At 41.9% G+C, this 23,890-nt stretch overlaps 1 protein-coding gene across 1 annotated transcript in view; it reads right to left on the reverse strand.

Annotated features, from left to right (window-relative positions):
* LOC117513188 (GON-4-like protein) overlaps positions 1 to 23,890 on the reverse strand; it is a 130,927-nt gene that overhangs the window by 45,829 nt on the left and 61,208 nt on the right. The window contains 4 exon segments of the mRNA XM_034173484.1: positions 9,608 to 9,765; positions 9,958 to 10,201; positions 10,284 to 11,372; positions 15,555 to 15,671. Coding sequence (XP_034029375.1) covers positions 9,608 to 9,765; positions 9,958 to 10,201; positions 10,284 to 11,372; positions 15,555 to 15,671 — 1,608 coding nt within the window.

Here is a 23,890-nt window from a genome sequence, read left to right on the forward strand (position 1 = left end):
ATGGGACTGATCAAGGTTTTTCAATCTTCAATAAACACTCACTCACTTCTACCTGGCATTTAATCAATTCTAAGTGGACAGTAATTTTAATTCATTTATTTTTATTATTTTATTCATTTACAGAGCAGTCGATCTGCCAGATCTCAGAAGCTAAGCAGTGCGGGACCTGGTTAGTACTTGGATGGGAGACCTCTTTGGAGCACCAGCGGCTGTGTGTGTTTCTCCAGGTGAAACTGGAGTTGCGTCGGGAAGGGCATCCTGTGTAAAAGTTGTGCCAAGTACAAATGCGGATCTGACTGTATCCGCTGTGGTGACCCTGACCACAAAACGGGAGCAGCCGAATGGACAACAACATTTTATTCATTTATAGCATTGAGTTATGTGGCTTAGTTTTAATGTAATTGTCGTGTTTTTGCATACAGCACTTTAGTCGACCGCGGTTGTTTTAAATGTGCTTTATTAATAAAGTCTGAGTTGAGCTGAGTTGGCTGTTGAGCAGAGGCTTGCACCCTTTGCCTTCATGCACTGAAATTTGTTGAACCATTTAATGACCTTTTGCACTGAGGAGGGAGAAATACAGTTTACCACGTATCAGAGCACCTTGGTCTTCTGTGCAAACTTGCGCCTGAAGGTGGGGGAGGCACAAGCATCGTCAAATATTATGTTTGTGGGACCACCCGTTTCAATAACATGTCTGATTTTCACATCTTTCACATGGTGAAAGATGAAAAGATTAAATATCTTTCTGAGGTGGTCTCCAATAATGTTAATAATCCACGTGTTCTTTTTAAAACTATCGAGACAGTGCTTAACCCCCCTCAGCCCACAGGGTTAGAATCAACACCTGACACGTGTAATGCATTTTTGCACTTTTTTTACTGAGAAAGTGGAAAGAATTAGAGCCAATATTCAGACTTCTTCAGGTAGCCCTTTTCCTGACATGCCATGCTCATCTGTCATTTGTCATTTTGAGCCAGTGTCTCTTGCATGTCTGTCTAAAGTTGTCTGTGAACTTAAGCCTGTTTCGAGTCCACTTGACCCTGTTCCTCCTCGACTGTTCAAAGAAGTCTGGATAACTATTGGCCCTAATGTCCTTGACATTCTAAATAGCAGTCTGCTGTCTGGTGTTGTTCCTCTGTTTTGTAAGGAGGCAGTTATTGAGCCCCTTCTGAAAAAACAAGCCTTGATTCTGCAAATGTCTGCAATTTTAGGCCAATTTCTAAACTGCCTTTTTTGGCTAAAATTTTAGAGAAATGTGTTCTTATGCAGCTGCAGTTTTTCTTAGAGGCACATGGCATTTTTGATATTTTTCAGTCAGGTTATAAAGCCCTTCATAGTACAGAGTCGGCACTTTTAAAGGTTTTTAATGATTTGTTTTTAGTGATTGATTCTGCCGATTCTGCCATTTTAGACCTTTTAGACTTGTCAGCTGTGTTTGACACAGTCGACCACACAACTCTTTTAAATCGCTTAGAAAACTGTGTGGGGGTTAGAGGGACTGCCCTGGAGTGGTTCAGGTCTTATCTCAGTGGGAGGAGCTGCTCTGTCAAATTGGGGGATTTCACCTCTTCCTCTGCGTCTCTAAATTATCGAGTACCGCAGGGGTCAATTCTAGCGCCTGTTCTTTTTGCCCTCTACCTCCTCCCACTGAGTCAAATCTTTAAAAATCGTGGCCTACGATATCATTTTTACGCAGATGACTGCCAGATTTACCTGCCACTCAAAAAACTTGCTTCTGCCCCTTTGGCATCTCTTTTGAATTGTTTGAGTGACGTCAAGGCTTGGTTGGCCAACAACTTTTTAAGTCTAAATGAGCATTTTATTTGGAAAGATTGACCCCCTCTTGGACCTGGGCCCTCTTAAACAGTACATGAAACAGTCTGTCACCAACCTCGGCATCATTATTGACAAAGATTTTAAATTTGACAAGCAGGTAAACGCCATCGTCAAATCTGGATTTTATCATTTGCGTCTTTTATCCAAAGTTAAACCTTTATCTTTCAATGCCTTTGAACAAGTCGTGCACGCTTTTGTGTCCTCTCGTTTAGACTACTGTAATGCACTTTTTATCGGCATTAGCCAAAATGCACTTTCTCGCTTACAGTTGGTTCAGAATTCTGCTGCGCGTCTTTTAACTGGGAGCAGAAGGTGAGAGCACATTACTCCAGTTCTGGCATCTCTGCACTGGCTTCCAGTTCGTTTTTGAGTTGATTTTAAGATTTTATTGTTTGTTTTTAAAGCTTTGAATGGACTGGCCCCAATGTACATTTCGGACCTCATCCGAATTTATCAGCCTCCCCGTGTTTTGCGGTCTGAGGGCCAGTTCCAGCTTGTGGTGCCTGTGACGAGACTTAAAACCAGGGGAGACAGGGCTTTTTCTGTGGTGGACCCTCAGCTGTGTAATGATTTGCCCCTTAATATCTGAACAGCCCCCACTTTAGAGTGTTTTAAGTCTCGTCTAAAGACCCATTTTTATGCTTTGGCTTTTAGCACCGCGTGAGTGTGTGGTCCTGTGTGTGTTTTTTTTTTTTGTGTACAGCACTTTGGAAACTGTGTTTGTGAAATGTGCTATATAAATAAAGGGTATGGTATGATATGGTATGATTTCATTACAAATAACTCACCCGCTTGCGTCTGTTTTTGTCATGTGCAAATCCTTTTCTCATTCAACACGTGATCCTTGTCAGCCAACATCAGCTGATGTCAGCTGACTGTGCGGTTAATAATGAGTACTAGAGTCCACACTGCCAATGCTGCCTCCTAAACGCGAACGTCCCTTCATGGACAGTGCCATGACGCCTCCTAACCGGACAAAATGTTGACCAAGTGCCCAGATGTTAATGCATTTCAATGCGGAGATGTGAGTAAACACACTTGGGAAAACGCTCACAAAATGTGTTAAAATACCTTTCTGACCTGGATATCGAGCCAGTTAAATTAATTAACATTAAATTATGTAAGGAAAGTATTAAACTTACTCTGACACCTACACATTCCCAAATATTAGTGTTGAAAGTTACAGGGATCTGATCTGTTCCAGATGCTGCTGCTGTGCTCAGCACAGTGTGGCTTCTAAAACCATTACAACACATTTATATATATATATATATATATATATATATTATTTTTTTTTTTTTACACAATTATCCTTTATTGACCGAGTTTCTTTCATGAAGTCAGTGGTGTGTGTGCACGTCTCTGTGTGAGGCTGTGACTGAGCGGCACAGAGCGGGTCATTATAATCTGCGAGCAGCAGCTTGGTTATTTAAGGCGCAAAAAAACCCCCCAAAAAAACAGTGGTCTTGTCGAACAATTTTAATCACTAATGACAAGTAATTTAACTAGACATCGGTCTAGCAGGGGAAAATACCAACTTGACATAAGAGTTAATGGTGTGCGACCTCGGATGACACAGGTACGGGCAGGAAACATACATTGACAAAAATAAGTATTTGATCCACTGTCAATTTTGCAAATTTTACCACCTATAAAGAATGTAGAGTTCTGTAAGCTTTATCGTAGGTTCACTTCAGCTGTGACAGACAGAATAAAAAATAAAATAAAAAAATCTGAAAATCACATTGTATGATTTTTAAATAATTAATTTGCATATTATTGCATGAAATAAGTATTTGATCCAACAGAAAAACAGACCTTAATGTTTGGTACAGAAACATTTGTTTGCAATTCCAGAGGTCAAACGCTTCCTGTAGTTTTTCACCAGGTTTTCACACACTGCAGCAGGGATTTTGGTCCACTCCTCCATACAGATCTTCTCTAGATCTTTCAGGTTTGGAGTTTCAGCTCCCTCCAAAGATTTTCTATTGAGTTCAGGTCTGTAGACGGGCCAGGCCACTCCAGGACCTTGAAATGCTTCTTACGGAGCCCCTTCTTAGTTGCCCTGGCTGTGTGTTTGGGGTCATTGTCATGATGGAAGACCCAGCCATGACCCATCTTCAATGCTCTTACTGAGGGAAGGAGGTTGTTTGATCCATGACCCCATCCATCCTCCCTTCTATACGGTGCAGTCGTCCTGTCCCCTTTGCAGAAGAGCACCCCCAGAGTATGATGTTTCCACCCCCATACTTCACAGTTGGGATGGTTTTCTTGGGGTTGTTCTCATCCTCTAAACATGTTAAGTGGAGTTGATTCCAAAAAGCTCTATTCTGGTCTCATCTGACCACATGACCTTCTCCCATGCCTCCTCCGGATCATCCAGATGGTCACTGGTGAACTTCAAATGGGCCTGGACATGTGCTGGCTTGAGCAGGGGGACCTTGCTGCCCTGCAGGATTTTAAACCATGACAGCATCATGTGTTACTAATGTAATCTTTGTGACTGTGGTCCCAGCTCTCTTCAGGTCATTGACCAGGTCCTCCCATGTGTTTCTTCCACTTTCTAATAAATAATCATAACAGTTGTTGTCTTCTACCAAGCTGTTTGCCTGTTGTCCTGTAGTCCATCCCAGCCTTGTGCAGGTCTACAGTTTTGTCCCTGGTGTCCTTAGACAGCTCTTTGGTCTTGGTTATGGTGGACAAGTTGGAGTGTGATTGAATGAGTGTGTGAACAGGTGTCTTTTATACAGGTAACAAGTTCAAACAGGTGCAATTAATACAGGTAAAGAGTGCAGAATAAGAGGGCTTCTTAAAGTAATCTTTAATAAGTCCTCCTCTAAGCCCTCCTTTAAGAATCTCTCACAGACCTGTTAGTTTATACTAACAGGTCTGTGAGAGACAGAATTCTTGCTGGTTGGTAGGTGATCAAATACTTATTTCATGCAATAAAATGCAAATTAATTATTTAAAAATCATACAATGTGATTTTTCAGAATTTCTTTTTAGATTCTGTCTCTCAGTTGAAATGTACCTATGATAAAAATGACAGACCTCTACATTCTTTGTAGACTGGAAAACCTACAAAATCGACAGTGGATCAAATACTTATTTGCCTCACTGTACACCTGTTTATCGACCAAATGTCACGGACCAAGTGACAAGAATAACCAAAACCACTTACTTATGAAAGGAAATGTTGTCCCCCTTCTTCCTCCAATTGTGGTTTTGCCAACATGTGCAGCTTGTTGCAGCTTTCTGTATTCCACCTGTTTCTTGACGAGACTAATTGACCATCTATGCGCGGTGCCCACTGAGTTGCCTGGATCCAAAATGGCGACCACGCCTCCTTGCCGGGACAGGGCTCAGTGCGACTGCGGACTCTAGTTCTTACACTGACCTGTGTGGCCTCATGTCACCTCCTGCAGGAACTGATGTGAGGCACGGTCATTTTTCAGTGATAACCACATGGGCAATAATTTACTTGTTTCGCACAGCATGCTACTAAAAGACAAAACCGTGGATCTGATGGCAGCTTAAAAAGTTCCTACCTGTAAACCAGGCAACTCTCTGCACTTGCTGTCCATTTCTTTCTCCTTGTTAAAAATAAAACATCCATTTGACAACTGACAAAACTTTCCAGTCAGCTTCTCACTGAAAACAGTGGAGCATCCATGTTGTCCTGCCAATATGGACATGTAAACCTTCACAATGCTAGCGATTCTCCCGCAATATGTTGTCTTTTCTTACACAGGAGTCTTTCAAAATATGAGCACCTTTCAACTTAATATTACCAAACCACACTAATGACATCTTCACAGGTCATCATATACTGGAAGAGATGAGAAAAACTGTGAAATCTCATTTATTTTTGCATTTTATGCTGTGATGGGAGTAAAAAAAAAAAAAAAAAAAAAAATTAGGGTGGGTGTTTCATGAACTTTGGTGGACAATGGTTAGTGCGCTTGGTTTCAGTGTGGAAGGTTCCCGGTTCCAACCCCACCCTTGCCACATCTCTCCATGGAACGTGGAGTTGCATCAGAAAGGGCATCTGGTGTAAAACTTGTGCCAAATCAAAATACAGATCCACTTTGGATTTGCTGTGGCGACCCCAGGTGAAAACAAGGAAGCAGCTGAGGGGACTTACTTTTTGTTTCATGAACTTTAATTAAAAAAAAGTGTTAATTTTGGGTGTTTAATGTAATTTTTTCAAAAAAGGGGGTGGGCTGATGCTCGGGCCAGTGGTGGTGCAAATCCCTTCCAGTCTTTCTCAGGGGAGCATTGTTTTCAAACATCTACAAGCCCTGGCAAAAATTATGGAATCACCGGCCTCGGATGATGTTCATTCAGTTGTTTAATTTTGTAGAAAAAAAGCAGATCACAGACATGACACAAAACTAAAGTCATTTCAAATGGCAACTTTCTGGCTTTAAGAAACACTATAAGAAATCAAGAAAAAAAAGATTGTGGCAGTCAGTAATGGTTACTTTTTTAGACCAAGCAGAGGAAAAAAATATGGAATCACTCAATTCTGAGGAAAAAATTATGGAATCACCCTGTAAATTTTCATCCCCAAAACTAACACCTGCATCATATCAGATCTGCTCGTTAGTCTGCATCTAAAAAGGAGTGATCACACCTTGGAGAGCTGTTGCACCAAGTGGACTGACATGAATCATGGCTCCAACACGAGAGATGTCAATTGAAACAAAGGAGAGGATTATCAAACTCTTAAAAGAGGGTAAATCATCACACAATGTTGCAAAAGATGTTGGTTGTTCACAGTCAGCTGTGTCTAAACTCTGGAGCAAATACAAACAACATGGGAAGGTTGTTAAAGGCAAACATACTGGTAGACCAAGGAAGACATCAAAGCGTCAAGACAGAAAACTTAAAGCAATATGTCTCAAAAATCAAAAATGCACAACAAAACAAATGAGGAACGAATGGGAGGAAACTGGAGTCAACGTCTGTGACTGAACTGTAAGAAACTGCCTAAAGGAAATGGGATTTATATACAGAAAAGCTAAACGAAAGCCATCATTAACACCTAAACAGAAAAAAACAAGGTTACAATGGGCTAAGGAAAAGCAATCGTGGACTGTGGATGACTGGATGAAAGTCATATTCAGTGATGAATCTCAAATCTGCATTGGGCAAGGTGATGATGCTGGAACTTTTGTTTGGTGCCGTTCCAATGAGATTTATAAAGATGACAGCCTGAAGAGAACATGTAAATTTCCACAGTCATTGATGATATGGGGCTGCATGTCAGGTAAAGGCACTGGGGAGATGGCTGTCATTACATCATCAATAAATGCACAAGTTTACGTTGATATTTTGGACACTTGTCTTATCCCATCAATTGAAAGGATGTTTGGGGATGATGAAATCATTTTTCAAGATGATAATGCATCTTGCCATAGAGCAAAAACTGTGAAAACATTCCTTGCAAAAAGACACATAGGGTCAATGTCATGGCCTGCAAATAGTCCGGATCTTAATCCAATTGAAAATCTTTGGTGGAAGTTGAAGAAAATGGTCCATGACAAGGCTCCAACCTGCAAAGCTGATCTGGCAACAGCAATCAGAGAAAGTTGGAGCCAGATTGATGAAGAGTACTGTTTGTCACTCATTAAGTCCATGCCTCAGAGACTGCAAGCTGTTATAAAAGCCAGAGGTGGTGCAATAAAATACTAGTGATGTGTTGGAGCGTTCTTTTGTTTTTCATGATTCCATAATTTTTTCCTCAGAATTGAGTGAGTCCATATTTTTTTCCCTCTGCTTGGTCTAAAAAAGTAACCGTTACTGACTGCCACAATTTTTTTTCCTGATTTCTTATAGTGTTTCTTAAAGCCAGAAAGTTGCCATTTGAAATGACTTTAGTTTTGTGTCATGTCTGTGATCTGCTTTTTTTCTATAAAATTAAACAACTGAATGAACATCCCCCGAGGCCGGTGATTCCATAATTTTTGCCAGGGGTTGTATAAGATCACTGTGTACTAGGCTGATCGTATCTGCAATAGAAGGTAAATCAGAAGAAATGAGACCCTTATTGATGAAACAAGAAAACAGCAGAAGAGAGTGATGAGCTGGTTAAAAGTTATGAAGATCTGTTATCCACTGATGGCAGCGAATATTCGGTCTGCCTGCCAGACGAAGCCTATGATGATGCTGTTGAACATCTTGACTAACTATTTGATGAAGCAAAAAATGTAGAGTGACTATCACAATAACCTCTAATTGTAAGATTTAATGCATCTATAAAAATGATCAAACTACTGAAAATCCGGAACAAAGTGCCAAAGTGGTGTGACTATGAAACTTTAGACATTATAATTGATAAACAGGGGGAAATGTTGATAAAATTATGAATATGCCTTATTTTGTTATCACTTAAATGTCTAAAGCAATTGTTTTCTCATGGCGTGATTAATGCAAAGTGTCTGTTTTTCCATACGCAGTGTTCAGATACATGAGGATATCTGAGGTTTTTGTTTTGCTTAGTCAGAGCAAGTAGAACAATAAGCTGTTGCCACACATTCGCATGTGGTATTTGTTATCTTATTTTGCTGACGCTGACACTCAATTAAAGACTGAAACTGTCCTTGTTCCCGGGAGAGACTGTGCTGATCGTTTCTGCTTTGTAACCATGGTGACAGCATCCTTGTTTGCTTGAATGAATAAAAAGCGAGGTAGAGTGTCACTCGAGAGAGAGAGAGGGAAGGAGAGAAGGAATGAATCTGATGCTTGAGCGATACTCTCTCCTCGTGACCCAACACTCTGCTCGCGAGCAAAAGAGAAACAGTGACTCTTGGTGTGTTTCTTTGTTTATGAGGTTGACTGTGATTTCTATTACAGGGTGAACCGGACAGGTTTGTTTTTCATTTTCCAATGGGGTGGTGGACACGTGGTTAGTGCGCTTGGTTTCAGTGCAGAAGGTCCCTGGTTCAAACCCCACTCCTGCCACATCTCTCTATATAACGTGGAGTTGCGTCAGGAAGGGTATCCGGTGTAAAACTTGTGCCAAATCGACATACAGGTCCACCTTGGGTCTGCTGAGGTGACCCTGAGTGAAAACAAGGGAGCAGCTGAAGGGACTTACTTTTTATATTGTCCCAACTTTGGCTGGCACAGCATCGTCATAGTTAGAACCATTACCTGAAGGCCCTGGACTGCTTACCACCTGGTCCTTTCTGTGCAGAGTTTTTGCATGCTTTTCATTTGCGTGGGATTCCTCCGGGTGCTTCAGCTTCCTCCCACTTCCAAAGACATGCAGGTTAGTTGAATTGGAGACTTTGAATTGGCTTCTGGTGCGCGTGTGAACGTGTTTGTCAGCCTGTGACTAACTGCCGTCCTGTCTGTGATGTACCTCGCCTCTTGCCGCCTCGCCCGTCACCCTTAATTGGAGTAAGTGGGTGTAGAAAAGGAATGACTAAATGTCCAAACTTCTTGTGATTTGGGTCCAGTGAGAGTCTGGTGAGTCACACTGTCCACAAACCCCAAGTGGAACCAGCTCTGTATCAATGACACAATTAGTCATGTGACAAAGAGACTGACTCACATTTTGTTTGGAAGCCTGAAACAAACATTACTTAAAGTTCCCAGAGAGAGACCTGAGTCTTTCCTGCCCACTGCTGATCAGGGGTCTGCTTGGGGGGCCGGTCAGGTTACACTTTACTCGTGTGAAGCACCTCGAGGTGATGTATGTTGTGATTTGGCATGGCATAAATAAACTGAACTGAAAGTCGTTTTGTGAAGAGCACGTGCTCACCCGGGTCAGGTAACTGTGGGCAAAGGCGCAGTCTTTAGTCTCTCTGTGAGGGTCGTTGCTGACGATGTTGTCGTCGTACAGCAGCCACAGTCGGGCAGCGTCCTTACTGTGGCGCTCCTGACGACTCTGCCTCAGGCGGCGAGGAGGCTGGCTTCGCCCTGCACACAATCAGCACATATGTTGCCGCTGCAGAATATTTCAACACTTAATCATGCCAAAAGTCAAGGTCAAGGAATTTGATTTTTCATTTTTAACGTAACTGAACCTTTATTTAACCAGGTTAGTCGCACTGAGATCGAGATCTCTTTAACAAGGGAGACCTGGACAATTCTAAACTTTATGTATCTGACCTCTTCCTCGTCCAGGGCCCCTCCCAGCTCCTCTGGGTGTCCCTTCCTCAAATATCGTCTCATCTCCTGTCACCTTGGCACTCCTCCCTTCTCCTGAAACCTTTCCTTTCGGAGGCCCTTCGTCGTCCTCATCAGAGTTGTCCTCCTGAGAGCCGGCAGACGTTGGGGAGGGGTCTTCTTCAGAGTCTGCATCTCCACAGAGCCTCCCCTCTGATGCCAGCCAGGTCAGTTGCTTCATGGTTTCCTGACAGAGCAAAGTGAGGTCAGAAGACACCACGCTGGACCAGTGAGCGTCAGACCCTGACATCTGAACCTTTGGTGCTTACCTGTAACTCTGGAACAGACAACACAGACTCCTCTGAGGCTGATGACATTACTTCTTCCTCATCTTCATCATGGGTAAGGTCATCAAAGTCTTCATCCTCTTCCTCTTCACCCTGCCTGTCCTGCTCATCATCTTTGTCTCCATCCTCATCCCTCTCTCTTCCACTTGGACTTTCTCCTCTCTGTCCTTCTCCTTCTTCCTCTTCCTGTCTGTCTCTGCCTGCTTCCCCTCCTCCACCTCTTTCATCTCCTCTTCCTCCCACATCTTGCTTGTCTCCCCCTGTGTTGACCTCACCACTAGCGGTGACCACACCCTGAACAGACTGACTGCCTCCCACAGCCTCATCATTGTCCTCTTCTGGAGGAGTGGACGGTGGACTCAGTGTTGATGTTGAACTTTCTACCTCCTCCTCCTCCGCCTCTTTGACTGAGCTTTGCCTGACACATGAAGCCGCCCAGACTGTGACCCCAGGAGGCTCGCAGGCTGTGGGGGTCACCACCTGGACAATGATGTAGCCTGAATTCACACTGGCAGCGGTGCAGGACACGCCTGGATTTTCTGCTCCTGGGATGGAGATGGAGGAGGACAAAGAGCTGGGGGACGGGGCTCGGTCAGCTGGACTGCCCGATGTCTGTTTACTGTGTTGTGCAATGCTCTGCTGCATCATAGGGGTCCGTAGGTGTTGTCCAGCTGAGACACAGGACTGGACACTGTTATTACAAACAGGAGGCGCAGCGGCCACGTGAGTGTCGTAAGCAGGGGGCACTGCTGATGGGAATGAAACTGCTGGAAGCTCTGTGAAAAAACTGACACCTGAAGAGGGAACGGATGGAGGCGTGTGAGGCAGGAGGCCGCGTGGTGGAGCATCTGCCCGTCTGTCACTCAGTCTGTCTTCTGGGGCTTTGGCCAGAGGAAGCAGAGATGCATTATGGGCCAGTGTGAAGAAGCGTTTGTGACGCATTGCTTTCGGCTGACATTTGTGAACCCAGTGGGGGTGGAGGCGAAGGCTGCAAGAAGCAGGCATGGAGGGGGGATAATCTGGCACGCTGCTGGAGCCGAGTCGCGTCTTCTGAATTACTGGACAACTATTCTGGAAGATATCAAACAAAGATCTGACCTGGTCAATCAGACTGCAGGGACAAGATGTTCATCCTGATCTCTTGCTCGGGAGGTAATGTTATCTTCTAGTAATCTTCCATGGATTTTGATTTTGAACGGTCTGGTATCTCTGGAGGAAGATTCTGTTCTCCGTGTGTTGTCCCATGTTCCTAAGTGAAAACCGCCTCAACCTTGGGTATGTAGTTTCACAACAACTCTGGGTCAGTTCCTGTGGCGACTCGAATAACCTGCTCAATGGCACATTTTGGGTTTTCCTCTCCTGCCAAGACTGACAGACTCCCACAGATGAGTCAAACACAAGTTAACAACAACCCCCCCTGAGCCATTCTGCAGAACAGTGACTCAGCAGACTCAGACTCTTCTCAGAAATGAAGATCAAGATCAGAGTGGTCTGTGTTTCTCCTAATGCCAGATTATTTTTATTTTTTAAATTCTCTCCCACTGAAACTGGAGCTCATGTGCAGAGTTTGATGATACTTGCCACAAAAATAACAGTTCAGTGTTTTTCTGAGATGGCGGCTGGTGAACTGACCTTGTCTGCAGAAGAGACCAGAGATCCATCATCAAGCTGACCCCATCCACCCTCCTGGCTGCTGTCTCTCAGTGGCAAACAATACTTTGTGATAAACAGCCTATTTAAGTACCGCTAATTAATAAATGACAAGGCATCAGCCAAGAATAATGTATCTTCATGCATTTTGTCACATGGTGTGACGTTTCACTGAAATTCAACAGTTCATGAGGAGTTACAAAACACATGGACAGATGGCACTAGATACCTGCCCATATACAATGAGGAAAATAAGTATTTGAACACCCTGCGATTTTGGAAGTTCTCCCACTTAGAAATCATGGAGGGGTCAGAAACTTTCATCTTAGGTGCATGTCCACTGTGAGAGACATAATCTAAAAAAAAAAAAAAAAAAAAAAAAAAAAAAAAAAAAAAAAAAAAATCCGGAAATCACAATGTATGATTTTTTTTAATAATTTATTTGTATGTTACTGCTGCAAATAAGTATTTGAACACCTGTGAAAATCAATGTTAATATTTGGTACAGTAGCCTTTGTTTGCAATTACAGAGGTCAAATGTTTCCTGTAGTTTTTCACCAGGTTTTCACACACTGCAGCAGGGATTTTGGTTCACTCCTCCATACAGATCTTCTCTAGATCTTTCAGGTTTGGAGTTTCAGCTCCCTCCAAAGATTTTCTATTGAGTTCAGGTCTGGAGACTGGCCAGGCCACTCCAGGACCTTGAAATGCTTCTTACGGAGCCCCTCCTTAGTTGCCCTGGCTGTGTGTTTGGGGTCATTGTCATGCTTGAAGACCCAGCCATGACCCATCTTCAATGCTCTTACTGAGGGAAGGAGGTTGTTTGCCAAAATCTCACCATACATGACCCCATCCATCCTCCCTTCAATACGGTGCAGTCGTCCTGTCCCCTTTGCAGAAGATCATGTTTAAGAAGCCCTCTTATTCTGCACTCTTTACCTGTATTAATTGCACCTGTTTGAACTTGTTACCTGTATAAAAGACACCTGTTCACACAATCAATCACACTCCAACCTGTCCACCATAGCCAAGACCAAAGAGCTGTCTAAGGACACCAGGGACAAAACTGTAGACCTGCACAAGGCTGGGATGGACTACAGGACAACAGGCAAGCAGCTTGGTAGAAGACAACAACTGTTATGATTATTTATTAGAAAGTGGAAGAAACACAAGATGACTGTCAATCTCCCTCGGTCTGGGATTCCATGCAAGATCCCACTTTGTGGGGTAAGGATGATTCTGAGAAAGCTCAGAACTACACAGGAGGACCTGGTCAATGACCTGAAGAGAGCTGGGACCACAGTCACAAAGATTACATTAGTAACACATGATGCTATCATGGTTTAAAATCCTGCAGGGCAGCAAGGTCCCCCTGCTCAAGCCAGCACATGTCCAGGCCCATTTGAAGTTCACCAGTGACCATCTGGATGATCCAGAGGAGGCATGGGAGAAGGTCATGTGGTCAGATGAGACCAGAACAGAGCTTTTTGGAATCAACTCCACTTACCATGTTTAGAGGATGAGAACAACCCCAAGACCACCATGCCAACCGTGAAGCATGGGGGTGGAAACATCACACTCTGGGGGTGCTCTTCTGCAAAGGGGACAGGACGACTGCACCGTATTGAAGGGAGGATGGATGGGGTCATGTATGGTGAGATTTTGGCAAACAACCTCCTTCCCTCAGTAAGAGCATTGAAGATGGGTCATGGCTGGGTCTTCAGCATGACAATGACCCCAAACACACAGCCAGGGCAACTAAGGAGGGGCTCCGTAAGAAGCATTTCAAGGTCCTGGAGTGGCCTGGCCAGTCTCCAGACCTGAACTCAATAGAAAATCTTTGGAGGGAGCTGAAACTCCAAACCTGAAAGATCTGGAGAAGATTTGTATGGAGGAGTGGACCAAAATCCCATGGTCAAGAACTACAGGAAACATCTGAGCTCTGGAACTGCAAACAAAGGTTTCTGTACCAAATATTAAGGTCTGTTTTTCTATTGGATCAAATACGTATTTCAGACAATAAAATGCAAATTAATTATTTTTTTTAAAAATCATAGGTGATTTTCTGAATTTTTTGTTTTTTTAGATTCTGTCTCTCACAGTTGAAGTTAACCTACGATAAATCTTACAGACCTCTACATTCTTTGTCAGTGGGAAAACTTGCAAAATCGATAGTTGATCAAATTCTTATTTGCCTCACTGTACAACACTGCAGACTAGTGCAGCAGATAACCAAAACAATCATTCAGGTTGTGATAAAAGCATGAAATTTGGCATATATATTCTAAATTAACTAATGTTTATTTTCAGATATGGAGCCATCCTGGAGCTGACCTCTAATGAGCTACAGGGGTCAATAAAGAATTACACAGGGGTCAATATTTAAAAATGCTCCAATCATGTTGTAAACTATACCACGCTATTTGTGTGATCATAATGACTCCAAAAGGTAAAATTTTGACTATCTATGACTGAATGTTCTGGAGTTATGGGGTAAAAACAAAGGGGTAAAAAGTGATTGGTTGAGTGAATAGAATTAATGAATTGAATAGTTTTGACTGTACTGAATGTTTGGTCTCTAAAGTAAAGGTCAAACAAGGTTGATGTCCATTGGATTCTATGACATGTGACATATGTTACCCCATAACATGATAACTAAGCATGACAGATGGTGCAAACTATTCCTTTTTAAAATGCTATTAACCAATATTTTTTTTTAACCAAAATTGGAGCAACTTTAACTTTTAACCCCTGTACAAACTGAAATTGACCTTTCTCACCATTTTTGTGGTTTGTGGTAAATGGTAAATGGACTGCATTTACATAGCACTTTACAATAATGCCTCACATTCACCCTGATGTCAGGCTGCTGACACACAAGGCGCCCACTACACACCAGGAGCAATAGGGGATTAAGAACCTTGCCCAAGGGCCCTTAATGATTTTTCGGTCAGACTGGGATTTGAACCGAGGATCCTCTGGTCTCAAGCCCAACACCTTAATGACAAGACCATCACCTCTCCCTTTGTTTTTACCCCATAACTCCAGAACATTCAGTCATAGATAGTCCAAACTATACCTTTTTGGAATCGTTATGATCAGACAAATAATGTGGTATAGTTTTCAACATGATTGGAACATTTCTAAATTTTGACCCCTGTGTAATTCTACTGACCCCTGTAGCTCATTAGAGGTCAGCTCCGCAAAGGCTCCATATCTGAAAATAAACAGTTAGTTTAGAATATGTGTGCCAAATTTCATACTTTTATCACAAACCGAACGATGGTTATGGAAATTTTAGCTAAGCTGCACCACTAGACAAGCAAACAACTTCAATGACTTCCAGCTTTTGAGTGAAACGACGGATGTTTCCAGTTCTATATGATTGGAGATCTGTGATAAATGTCTATCATTCTGCCCGTGTGACGATACAAACTGCTCTGCTTTCAAGAGGACAAAGTGAATTCTGATATTTTGTGTTAAATGGCCAAAATAAACATGTTATTCGTGTCCAAATTTATATGGACCAAACTGGACACCGAACATGTCCAACAGGAACAAACTGTCAAAGGCAAAGCCTACTCATCTGTTAATCTGTCACACCTTGAGCCAGTTGGGCATTTGGGAGGAGTTCCTGTCCACCGGGGGGCACTGGTCTCCTGGCAGGACTCTGCTGCAGGCCACAGGCAGTGGTGGAATGACCCCGTGCTCCAGGAACACCTGAAAACACCACACAGACTGATCACAGACACGTGCAACATCAAAGCCATCACTCTGAGGTGGAGCAGCAACAAGTTCACCTTTGTCATTAGCCAACTCTGTACTTTTGATCTTCACTGACATGACCGTTATTGTTCCTGCTGGAAAGACACATCTTTATGTTTGATTAAATGGGAGACTGTGTGATCCATCAAGTCAGTCCCATCAAGGCCCTGAGGCCATCTGTGTCGAGGGTTATCCTCGGAATCTGGTGCATGACACGCATCAGAGTGGAGGATTCGCCATGTATGGGACCACAGTCCATGGCGGGTTACTTCTCCAGTCCAGGCCAGTAATGGTTTTCAGCTGGAAGGACTGACATGATGCAAATGAAGGTTCTCATCAAGGGTTTCAGTAGGTACCGTTGCCATTATTAGACGACTTCACAAAATGTAACCAGAATTCATTTTTTGAGTAAGTTTCAAGACCAAAATCAAACTCCATTTCGGACAGAGAACCCAGGTCAACTCAGAACATTGATATCGTTGGCTTCAACTGCTCACAACAGAACACAAAAAGAAAGTGTAGGAATCACTCCTTATTTATTTTTAATTTGCATTTACCATATTTTCACAACTTTTTCTGATTTGGAGTGCATTTAACAGCTTCTGAAGTTTGCAGACGATACGACCCTCATCGGACTCATCTCTGATGGGGACGAGTCTGCTTAAAGACGGGAGATCGATCACCTGGTGTCCTGGTGCAAACAGAACCTAGAGCTCAGTGCCCTCAAGACAGCGGAGATGGTTGTTGACTTCAAAATGGACCCAATCCCGGCCAACCCCATCACCCAGTGTGACTCCCCAGTTGCTACTGCGGAGTCCTTGCGCTACCTTGAGATCACCATCACCCAGGACCTCAAGTGGGAGCTGAACATCAGCTCTCTCACCAAGAGAGCACAACAGAGGATGTACTTCCAGAGGAAGTTCAAGCTACCAAAAACAATCTTGGTGAACTTCTACACTGCCATCATTGAGTCCATCATCTTCTCCTCCATCACCGTCTGGTACGCTGCCTGCTAAGGACAGGAGCAGACTGCAGCGTATCATCCATGCAGCAGAGAAGGTGATCGATTGCAGTCTGCCATCCCTACAGGACCTGCACACCTCCAGAGCCCTGAGGCAAGCAGGGAACATGGTGGCCCATCCCTCTCACTTAGGACACAAACTTTTTGTCACCCTTCCCTCTGGCAGACGGTTGAGGTCCCTCAGGACTAAAACCTCAAGACAAAAACAGCTTCTTTCCGCCTGCAGCTAGACTTATAAATAATGCCAGAGAACCCCACTTACCCTGCCCCCTCCCACCACCACATAGTACAGATTGGTCGTCCCTGCAACGAAAGGTTCTGTACATCTGTACATAGGGTTGGGTATTGAAAACTGTTTCTTTTCAGGTATCGTTAAGAAATTATTTGATCCACCGACATCAATAGCTTTTTTTTTTGGTCAGTGATTCCCTTATTGGTCCTTCAGAGCGGCCGTTGTTTTTGGGGGTGTTTGTCGGGAAAATTATCATGTCTCTACGTTGATTACAGAACCCCTGCAGGGTCTTTAATCAACCGTTGCTACAGTGCGGCTCTTCTTTGAAACTTGAAGCAATGAAGCATTGATCCGACCCGCTGCTTCATTGGTTCTTCGTTTTATTTCGCTTTATCTTAATTTTTCCCCGCAAAAACCCCAAAGAGCATATGTCTGAGTAATATTTACCTTTTTTATGTTAAACCGACCTGTTATGGTCTTCTGAAACAGTTGATAGATGTGTTTTATAACTTAAAAATGGGACCGATGCTAACACCTTAGCATGTCTATGGCGTTTTCAATGTTAAAGTTAGCGTTAAGCAGTTCACAACTCTGCACGTTTGTGTGCATTTGTTTTCTGTATAATAATTAATGGTAATTGTTGTCGTAAAAGAGCCAAATGTATTACAAATTGTAATATTTTTGACATTTATTTTGTTTATATATTAATAATAATAATAATAGCAACAACAACAATAATAGTAATAAAAACTAATAATGCTACAATACTATTTTAGAGAAAGAGACAAAAAGAACCTGATAAAACAAAACAACAGAAAAGATAAAACCAACTAACAATGAACATAAATAAGTGTTTCCTGTGAACACCTAGTGACTCTTACACCTCCATTTCATCCCTGTTTTATTTAAGTTTAATGACAATTTGTTTCAGTCAAACCATATTTTCACTTTGTTAATTTCTTCAGTTATTTCCTCCAGAACTATCTGCCAAGCTAGAAAACTGCTGCATCCAAGTAAGAGCAGAATACTACTGGAATGAATCTGAATAAGGAAAGTTGCTTTTTTTTCCCCCTCACTAAATGGATGCTGCACTCACTGCAGTTTATTGTCTGGAATAGTCCCAGATTGCATTTCAGAGCTTCGAGAATTCAAACATTTTCGTGCGGGTGGTGTTGGGGGGTAATTTTGGGTTTCAGCTTCTTTTGTTTTTCACCACTTTCATCCCTGAATATGTCAATTGTGAGTCACTTGTGTGCGGATTAAAGTCACTAACTGGGACTCCTGTCTTGTTGGGAGAAAGAAACGAGAATCGTCCTCCGTTCTGTTCACACAGCTCCAAACGCTGCACGGCTCTCTGACGAGTAAAGTTAGAACGATAGAATCCAGTTGGAATTAATAACTTCAAAGCGATACACCGTTTAAATCAATTGACACCTCTTTCCAAATGTTTTAATACAAACAAACTGCAATCGATCAAAATATTTTTTTTTCCTCCCAAAATGAGGCTTCCTGTGCTGACGTGTAGCAGCCGGCTGAGTTCGGCTCAGAGGTACGGAGAGACATTCACACCAAAATGTCTGAAAGAAAATGCTTTTGACAAAAACTACAAATTTTGTTTATCTTTATTTATGTCCAGCATTTAAGGATCCAGTGAGCAATTTCATATTTATTTAAGACTCAATAAAATGTTGTTGACATAGAAAACCTGTAAAGACTACTTTTAGTACTCAGAAAATTCACAGGAGGTATTGATAAGGGAATCGATAAGGAATTGGATCGATAAGCAGAACTGATAATGGCATCGATAGATAAAATCTTATCAATACCCATCCCTATCTGTCAACCAATCAGCTGTTTTTGTACAGCCCCATTCCACTACGTTATATTTATTTAACAGTGAACACAGTCCTGCCTATTTGACTCTTACTTCTTACGCAAGTATTTTTTCCTTTTCTTTTTATTATTGTTGTTTATACACCAATAACATACATTCCTTGTATGTGAGAACTTACTTGGCAATAGATTTGATTCTGATGAACAAAGTGCTTCACAGTCAATACGCAGTAAATCGATTTATCATCATTTGGCTTGCTGTTTGAGAGTACAGAGTTGATAAGAACAGACAGACAAGTCTTGCAGAGGTGGAACCACAGGGGTGAGGGGTGGGAATCCCCACCTCCACCCCAAACATCTTAAAGTCCATTTTGTCACCACTTTCAAGACAGTTTTTGCACACAACAACAAGAACAGACAGACATTTCTGACATCCACCAATCTGGATCACCTCCAAAATCAGTAATGAAAGTGGCGGGGAAAAAAAAAAAAAAAAAAAAAAAAAAAAAAAAAAAGGTGAAACCTAAAATTTTCAGGACTCTCCCTCCCCAAAATTTGGGCATTTTAGAAGCTCTGGAATGCAATGTGGGGCTATTTCAGACAATAAACTGCAGTGTGTGCAATACCCATTTTGGTGAGAAAAAACTTGAACTTGAAAAAGATTGAAAGGATTAACAAACATAAATTTCTTGGGGCAATAACAGAAGAGAAAATACGCTGGAAACCACACATCAAACATAGACAAACCAAATTATCAAGAAGCATTTCAGTGTTTTACAAAGCAAAACATGTTCTGGATCATAAATCACTCTGCATCCGACACTGTTCCACTGTCTGACCGGACTTCAATGACTGTGTAGAGATCTGAGGCAATAACTACGAGTTCAATAAAATCACTAACTATTCTTCAAAAAAGGGCAACATGGGTCATTTATAATGTTGCCATCGAGACCAGACTCACTCTTCTTAAAGACAAAACTATTCAAATGAACAGACATAGTTAAACTCCAAACAGCACAGATCTTGTACAAAGCAAAGACTTTTACCAAAAACATGCAGAAATTGTTCAGGGACTGAGAGGAAGGAGATCAATTACGAGGGAAAAACAACTTTAAAATGAATAAAATCCACACAAACAAGAAAAGATTGTGCATTTCATTCTGTGAGGTGAGACTGTGGAACAGTTAAAGCAGCGTCCAAACATTCCACAACTTATATAAAGACTTCTATAAAGAATGTGTTTTCACAGGATACAGGGATGACATGGGGCTGTGAGAGTCACCAGGTGTTCACAGGAAACAGTTATTGATTATTTATTTATGTTCACTGTTAGTTGGTTTTGTCTTTTCTGTTATGTTTTATCAGGTTCTTTTCATCTTTTTCTAAAATTGTATTGGGGCTATTGACTCGGTTGCACATCCGGGAACTGCCTGTGAGCTCTTAGCAACACTGGCTGGTGTGAAAACAATCCATAGCGGACAATGTAAGTTGATGTGAGTTTTTTTATTTTTACCACCGTTTTGTTTAATGCCTCAGCAATGCGAGGCAGTGGGCTGTACCAACAAAGTGAGAAAGTATATTAAAATCCATCATGAAACACCAAGAGGATTGTGCGTCACAATCAATCATGCATTACTTTTAGGGAAATAATCAGCAGCTGGCTCCTGCTGGTGCAGATCAGCAATTCACAATGCATACGTGACATGAATCATAAAATACAAAAATACCTGGTGTGTGTATGAAGTAGGAATAAATATCAGGATATTCAGTGAACATCTGGCCATTGTGTGGGATCATTTTTCCATCGTCCAGGTTTGTGTTGGTACAGATGAGATGCCAGTCCTGCTGCTGCTAATTTAGTTTTATATTGCTTCCGGGCCATATTATCCAAACCCTCTGAAAAGTTGAAGGCCACACTATTTCAATTCAATTTATTTTCATTTATATAGCGCCAAATCACAAAAGAGTTGCCTCAAGGCGCTTCACACAAATAAGGTCAAACCTTACCAACCCTCAGAGCAGCAGTGGTAAGAAAAACTCCCACTGAGGAAGAAACCTCAAGCAGACCAGACTCAGAGGGGTGACCCTCTGCTTGGGCCATGATACAGACACAGATTACTGAACAATTCACAAAACAAAGATATAGGAAATGCTATTGGTGCACAGGACAGGAGGGTCTCCAGCAGAAATACAACTCTCATTTCTGGATGGAGCTGCAACTTAAACAGACAGAAAAAAAACAGAATCAGGCATCAGAAAGACAAGAAATACAGTATAATTTGTCAGCATTAACGCTCTGGGGCCGACGGCATTGCATACGCCAACTGAGACCAAGTTTTACTAAGTTATAAATAACTTTTTAATGATATGGGATAAAAACTTCTTTTTTTTGCTGAAAAGTTAACTCCGCGGACTTTCGAGCCACCCATCCACCATCTTTGTACTCTTCATAGAAGCTGTGTGATGACATCAAATCAATTTTATTTATATAGCGCCAAATTACAACAAACAGTTGCCCCAAGGCGCTTTATATTGTAAGGCAAAAGCCATACAATAATTACAGAAAAACCCCAACGGTCAAAATGACCCCCTGTGAGCAAGCACTTGGTGACAGTGGGAAGGAAAAACTCCCTTTTAACAGGAAGAAACCTCCAGCAGAACCAGGCTCAGGGAGGGGCAGTCTTCTGCTGGGACTGGTTGGGGCTGAGGGAGAGAACCAGGAAAAAGACATGCTGTGGAGGGGAGCAGAGATCAATCACTAATGATTAAATGCAGAGTGGTGCATACAGAGCAAAAAGAGAAAGAAACTCAGTGCATCATGGGAACCCCCCAGCAGTCTAAGTCTATAGCAGCATAACTAAGGGATGGTTCAGGGTCACCTGATCCAGCCCTAACTATAAGCTTTAGCAAAAAGGAAAGTTTTAAGCCTAATCTTAAAAGTAGAGAGGGTGTCTGTCTCCCTGATCTGAATTGGGAGCTGGTTCCACAGGAGAGGAGCCTGAAAGCTGAAGGCTCTGCCTCCCATTCTACTCTTACAAACCCTAGGAACTACAAGTAAGCCTGCAGTCTGAGAGCGAAGCGCTCTATTGGGGTGATATGGTACTATGAGGTCCCTAAGATAAGATGGGACCTGATTATTCAAAACCTTATAAGTAAGAAGAAGAAGTTTAAATTCTATTCTAGAATTAACAGGAAGGCAATGAAGAGAAGCCAATATGGGTGAAATATGCTCTCTCCTTCTAGTCCCCGTTAGTACTCTAGCTGCTGCATGTTGAATTACCTGAAGGGTTTTCAGGGAACTTTTAGGACAACCTGATAATAATGAATTACAATAGTCCAGCCTAGAGGAAATAAATGCATGAATTAGTTTTTCAGCATCATTCTGAGACAAGACCTTTCTAATTTTAGAGATATTGCGCAAATGCAAAAAAGCAGTCCTACATATTTGTTTAATATGCGCTTTGAATGACATATCCTGATCAAAAATGACTCCAAGATTTCTCACAGTATTACTAGAGGTCAGGGTAATGCCATCCAGAGTAAGGATCTGGTTAGACACCATGTTTCTAAGATTTGTGGGGCCAAGTACAATAACTTCAGGTTTATCTGAATTTAAAAGCAGGAAATTAGAGGTCATCCATGTCTTTATGTCTGTAAGACATTCCTGCAGTTTAACTAATTGGTGTGTGTCCTCTGGCTTCATGGACAGATAAAGCTGGGTATCATCTGTGTAACAATGAAAATTTAAGCAATGCTTTCTAATAATACTGCCTAAGGGAAGCATGTATAAAGTGAATAAAATTGGTCCTAGCACAGAACCTTGAGAAACTCCATAATTAACCTTAGTCTGTGAAGAAGACTCCCCATTTACACAAACAAATTGTAATCTATTAGATAAATATGATTCAAACCACCGCAGCGCAGTGCCTTTAATACCTATGGCATGCTCTAATCTCTGTAATAAAATTTTATGGTCAACAGTAGCAAAAGCAGCACTGAGGTCTAACAGAACAAGCACAGAGATGAGTCCACTGTCTGAGGCCATAAGAAGATCATTTGTAACCTTCACTAATGCTGTTTCTGTACTATGATGAATTCTAAAACCTGACTGAAACTCTTCAAATACACCATTCCTCTGCAGATGATCAGTTAGCTGTTTTACAACTACCCTTTCAAGAATTTTTGAGAGAAAAGGAAGGTTGGAGATTGGCCTATAATTAGCTAAGATAGCTGGGTCAAGTGATGGCTTTTTAAGTAATGGTTTAATTACTGCCACCTTAAAAGCCTGTGGTACATAGCCAACTAATAAAGATAGATTGATCATATTTAAGATCGAAGCATTAATTAATGGTAGGGCTTCCTTGAGCAGCCTGGTAGGAATGGGGTCTAATAAACATGTTGATGGTTTGGAAGAAGTAACTAATGAAAATAACTCAGACAGAACAATCGGAGAGAAAGAGTCTAACCAAATACCGGCATCACTGAAAGCAGCCAAAGATAACGATATGTCTTTGGGATGGTTATGAGTAATTTTTTCTCTAATAGTTAAAATTTTATTAGCAAAGAAAGTCATTACTAGTTAAAGTTAAAGAATACTCGGCTCAATAGAGCTCTGACTCTTTGTCAGCCTGGCTACAGTGCTGAAAAGAAACCTGGGGTTGTTCTTATTTTCTTCAATTAGTGATGAGTAGTAAGATGTCCTAGCTTTACGGAGGGCTTTTTTTTATAGAGCAACAGACTCTTTTTCCAGGCTAAGTGAAGATCTTCTAAATTAGTGAGACGCCATTTCCTCTCCAACTTACGGGTTATCTGCTTTAAGCTGCGAGAATGTGAGTTATACCACAGAGTCAGGCACTTCTGATTTAAGGCTCTCTTTTTCAGAGGAGCTACAGCATCCAAAGTTGTGCTAAATGAGGATGTAAAACTATTGACGAGATACTCTATCTCACTCACAGAGTTTAGGTAGCTACTCTGCACCGTGTTGGTATATGGCATTGGAGAACATAAAGAAGGAATCATATCCTTAAACCTAGTTACAGCGCTTTCTGAAAGACTTCTACTGTAATGAAACTTATTCCCCACTGCTGG

The sequence above is a fragment of the Thalassophryne amazonica genome, chromosome 7 (genome assembly GCF_902500255.1).
Source record: "Thalassophryne amazonica chromosome 7, fThaAma1.1, whole genome shotgun sequence".
Lineage (NCBI taxonomy): Eukaryota > Metazoa > Chordata > Actinopteri > Batrachoidiformes > Batrachoididae > Thalassophryne > Thalassophryne amazonica.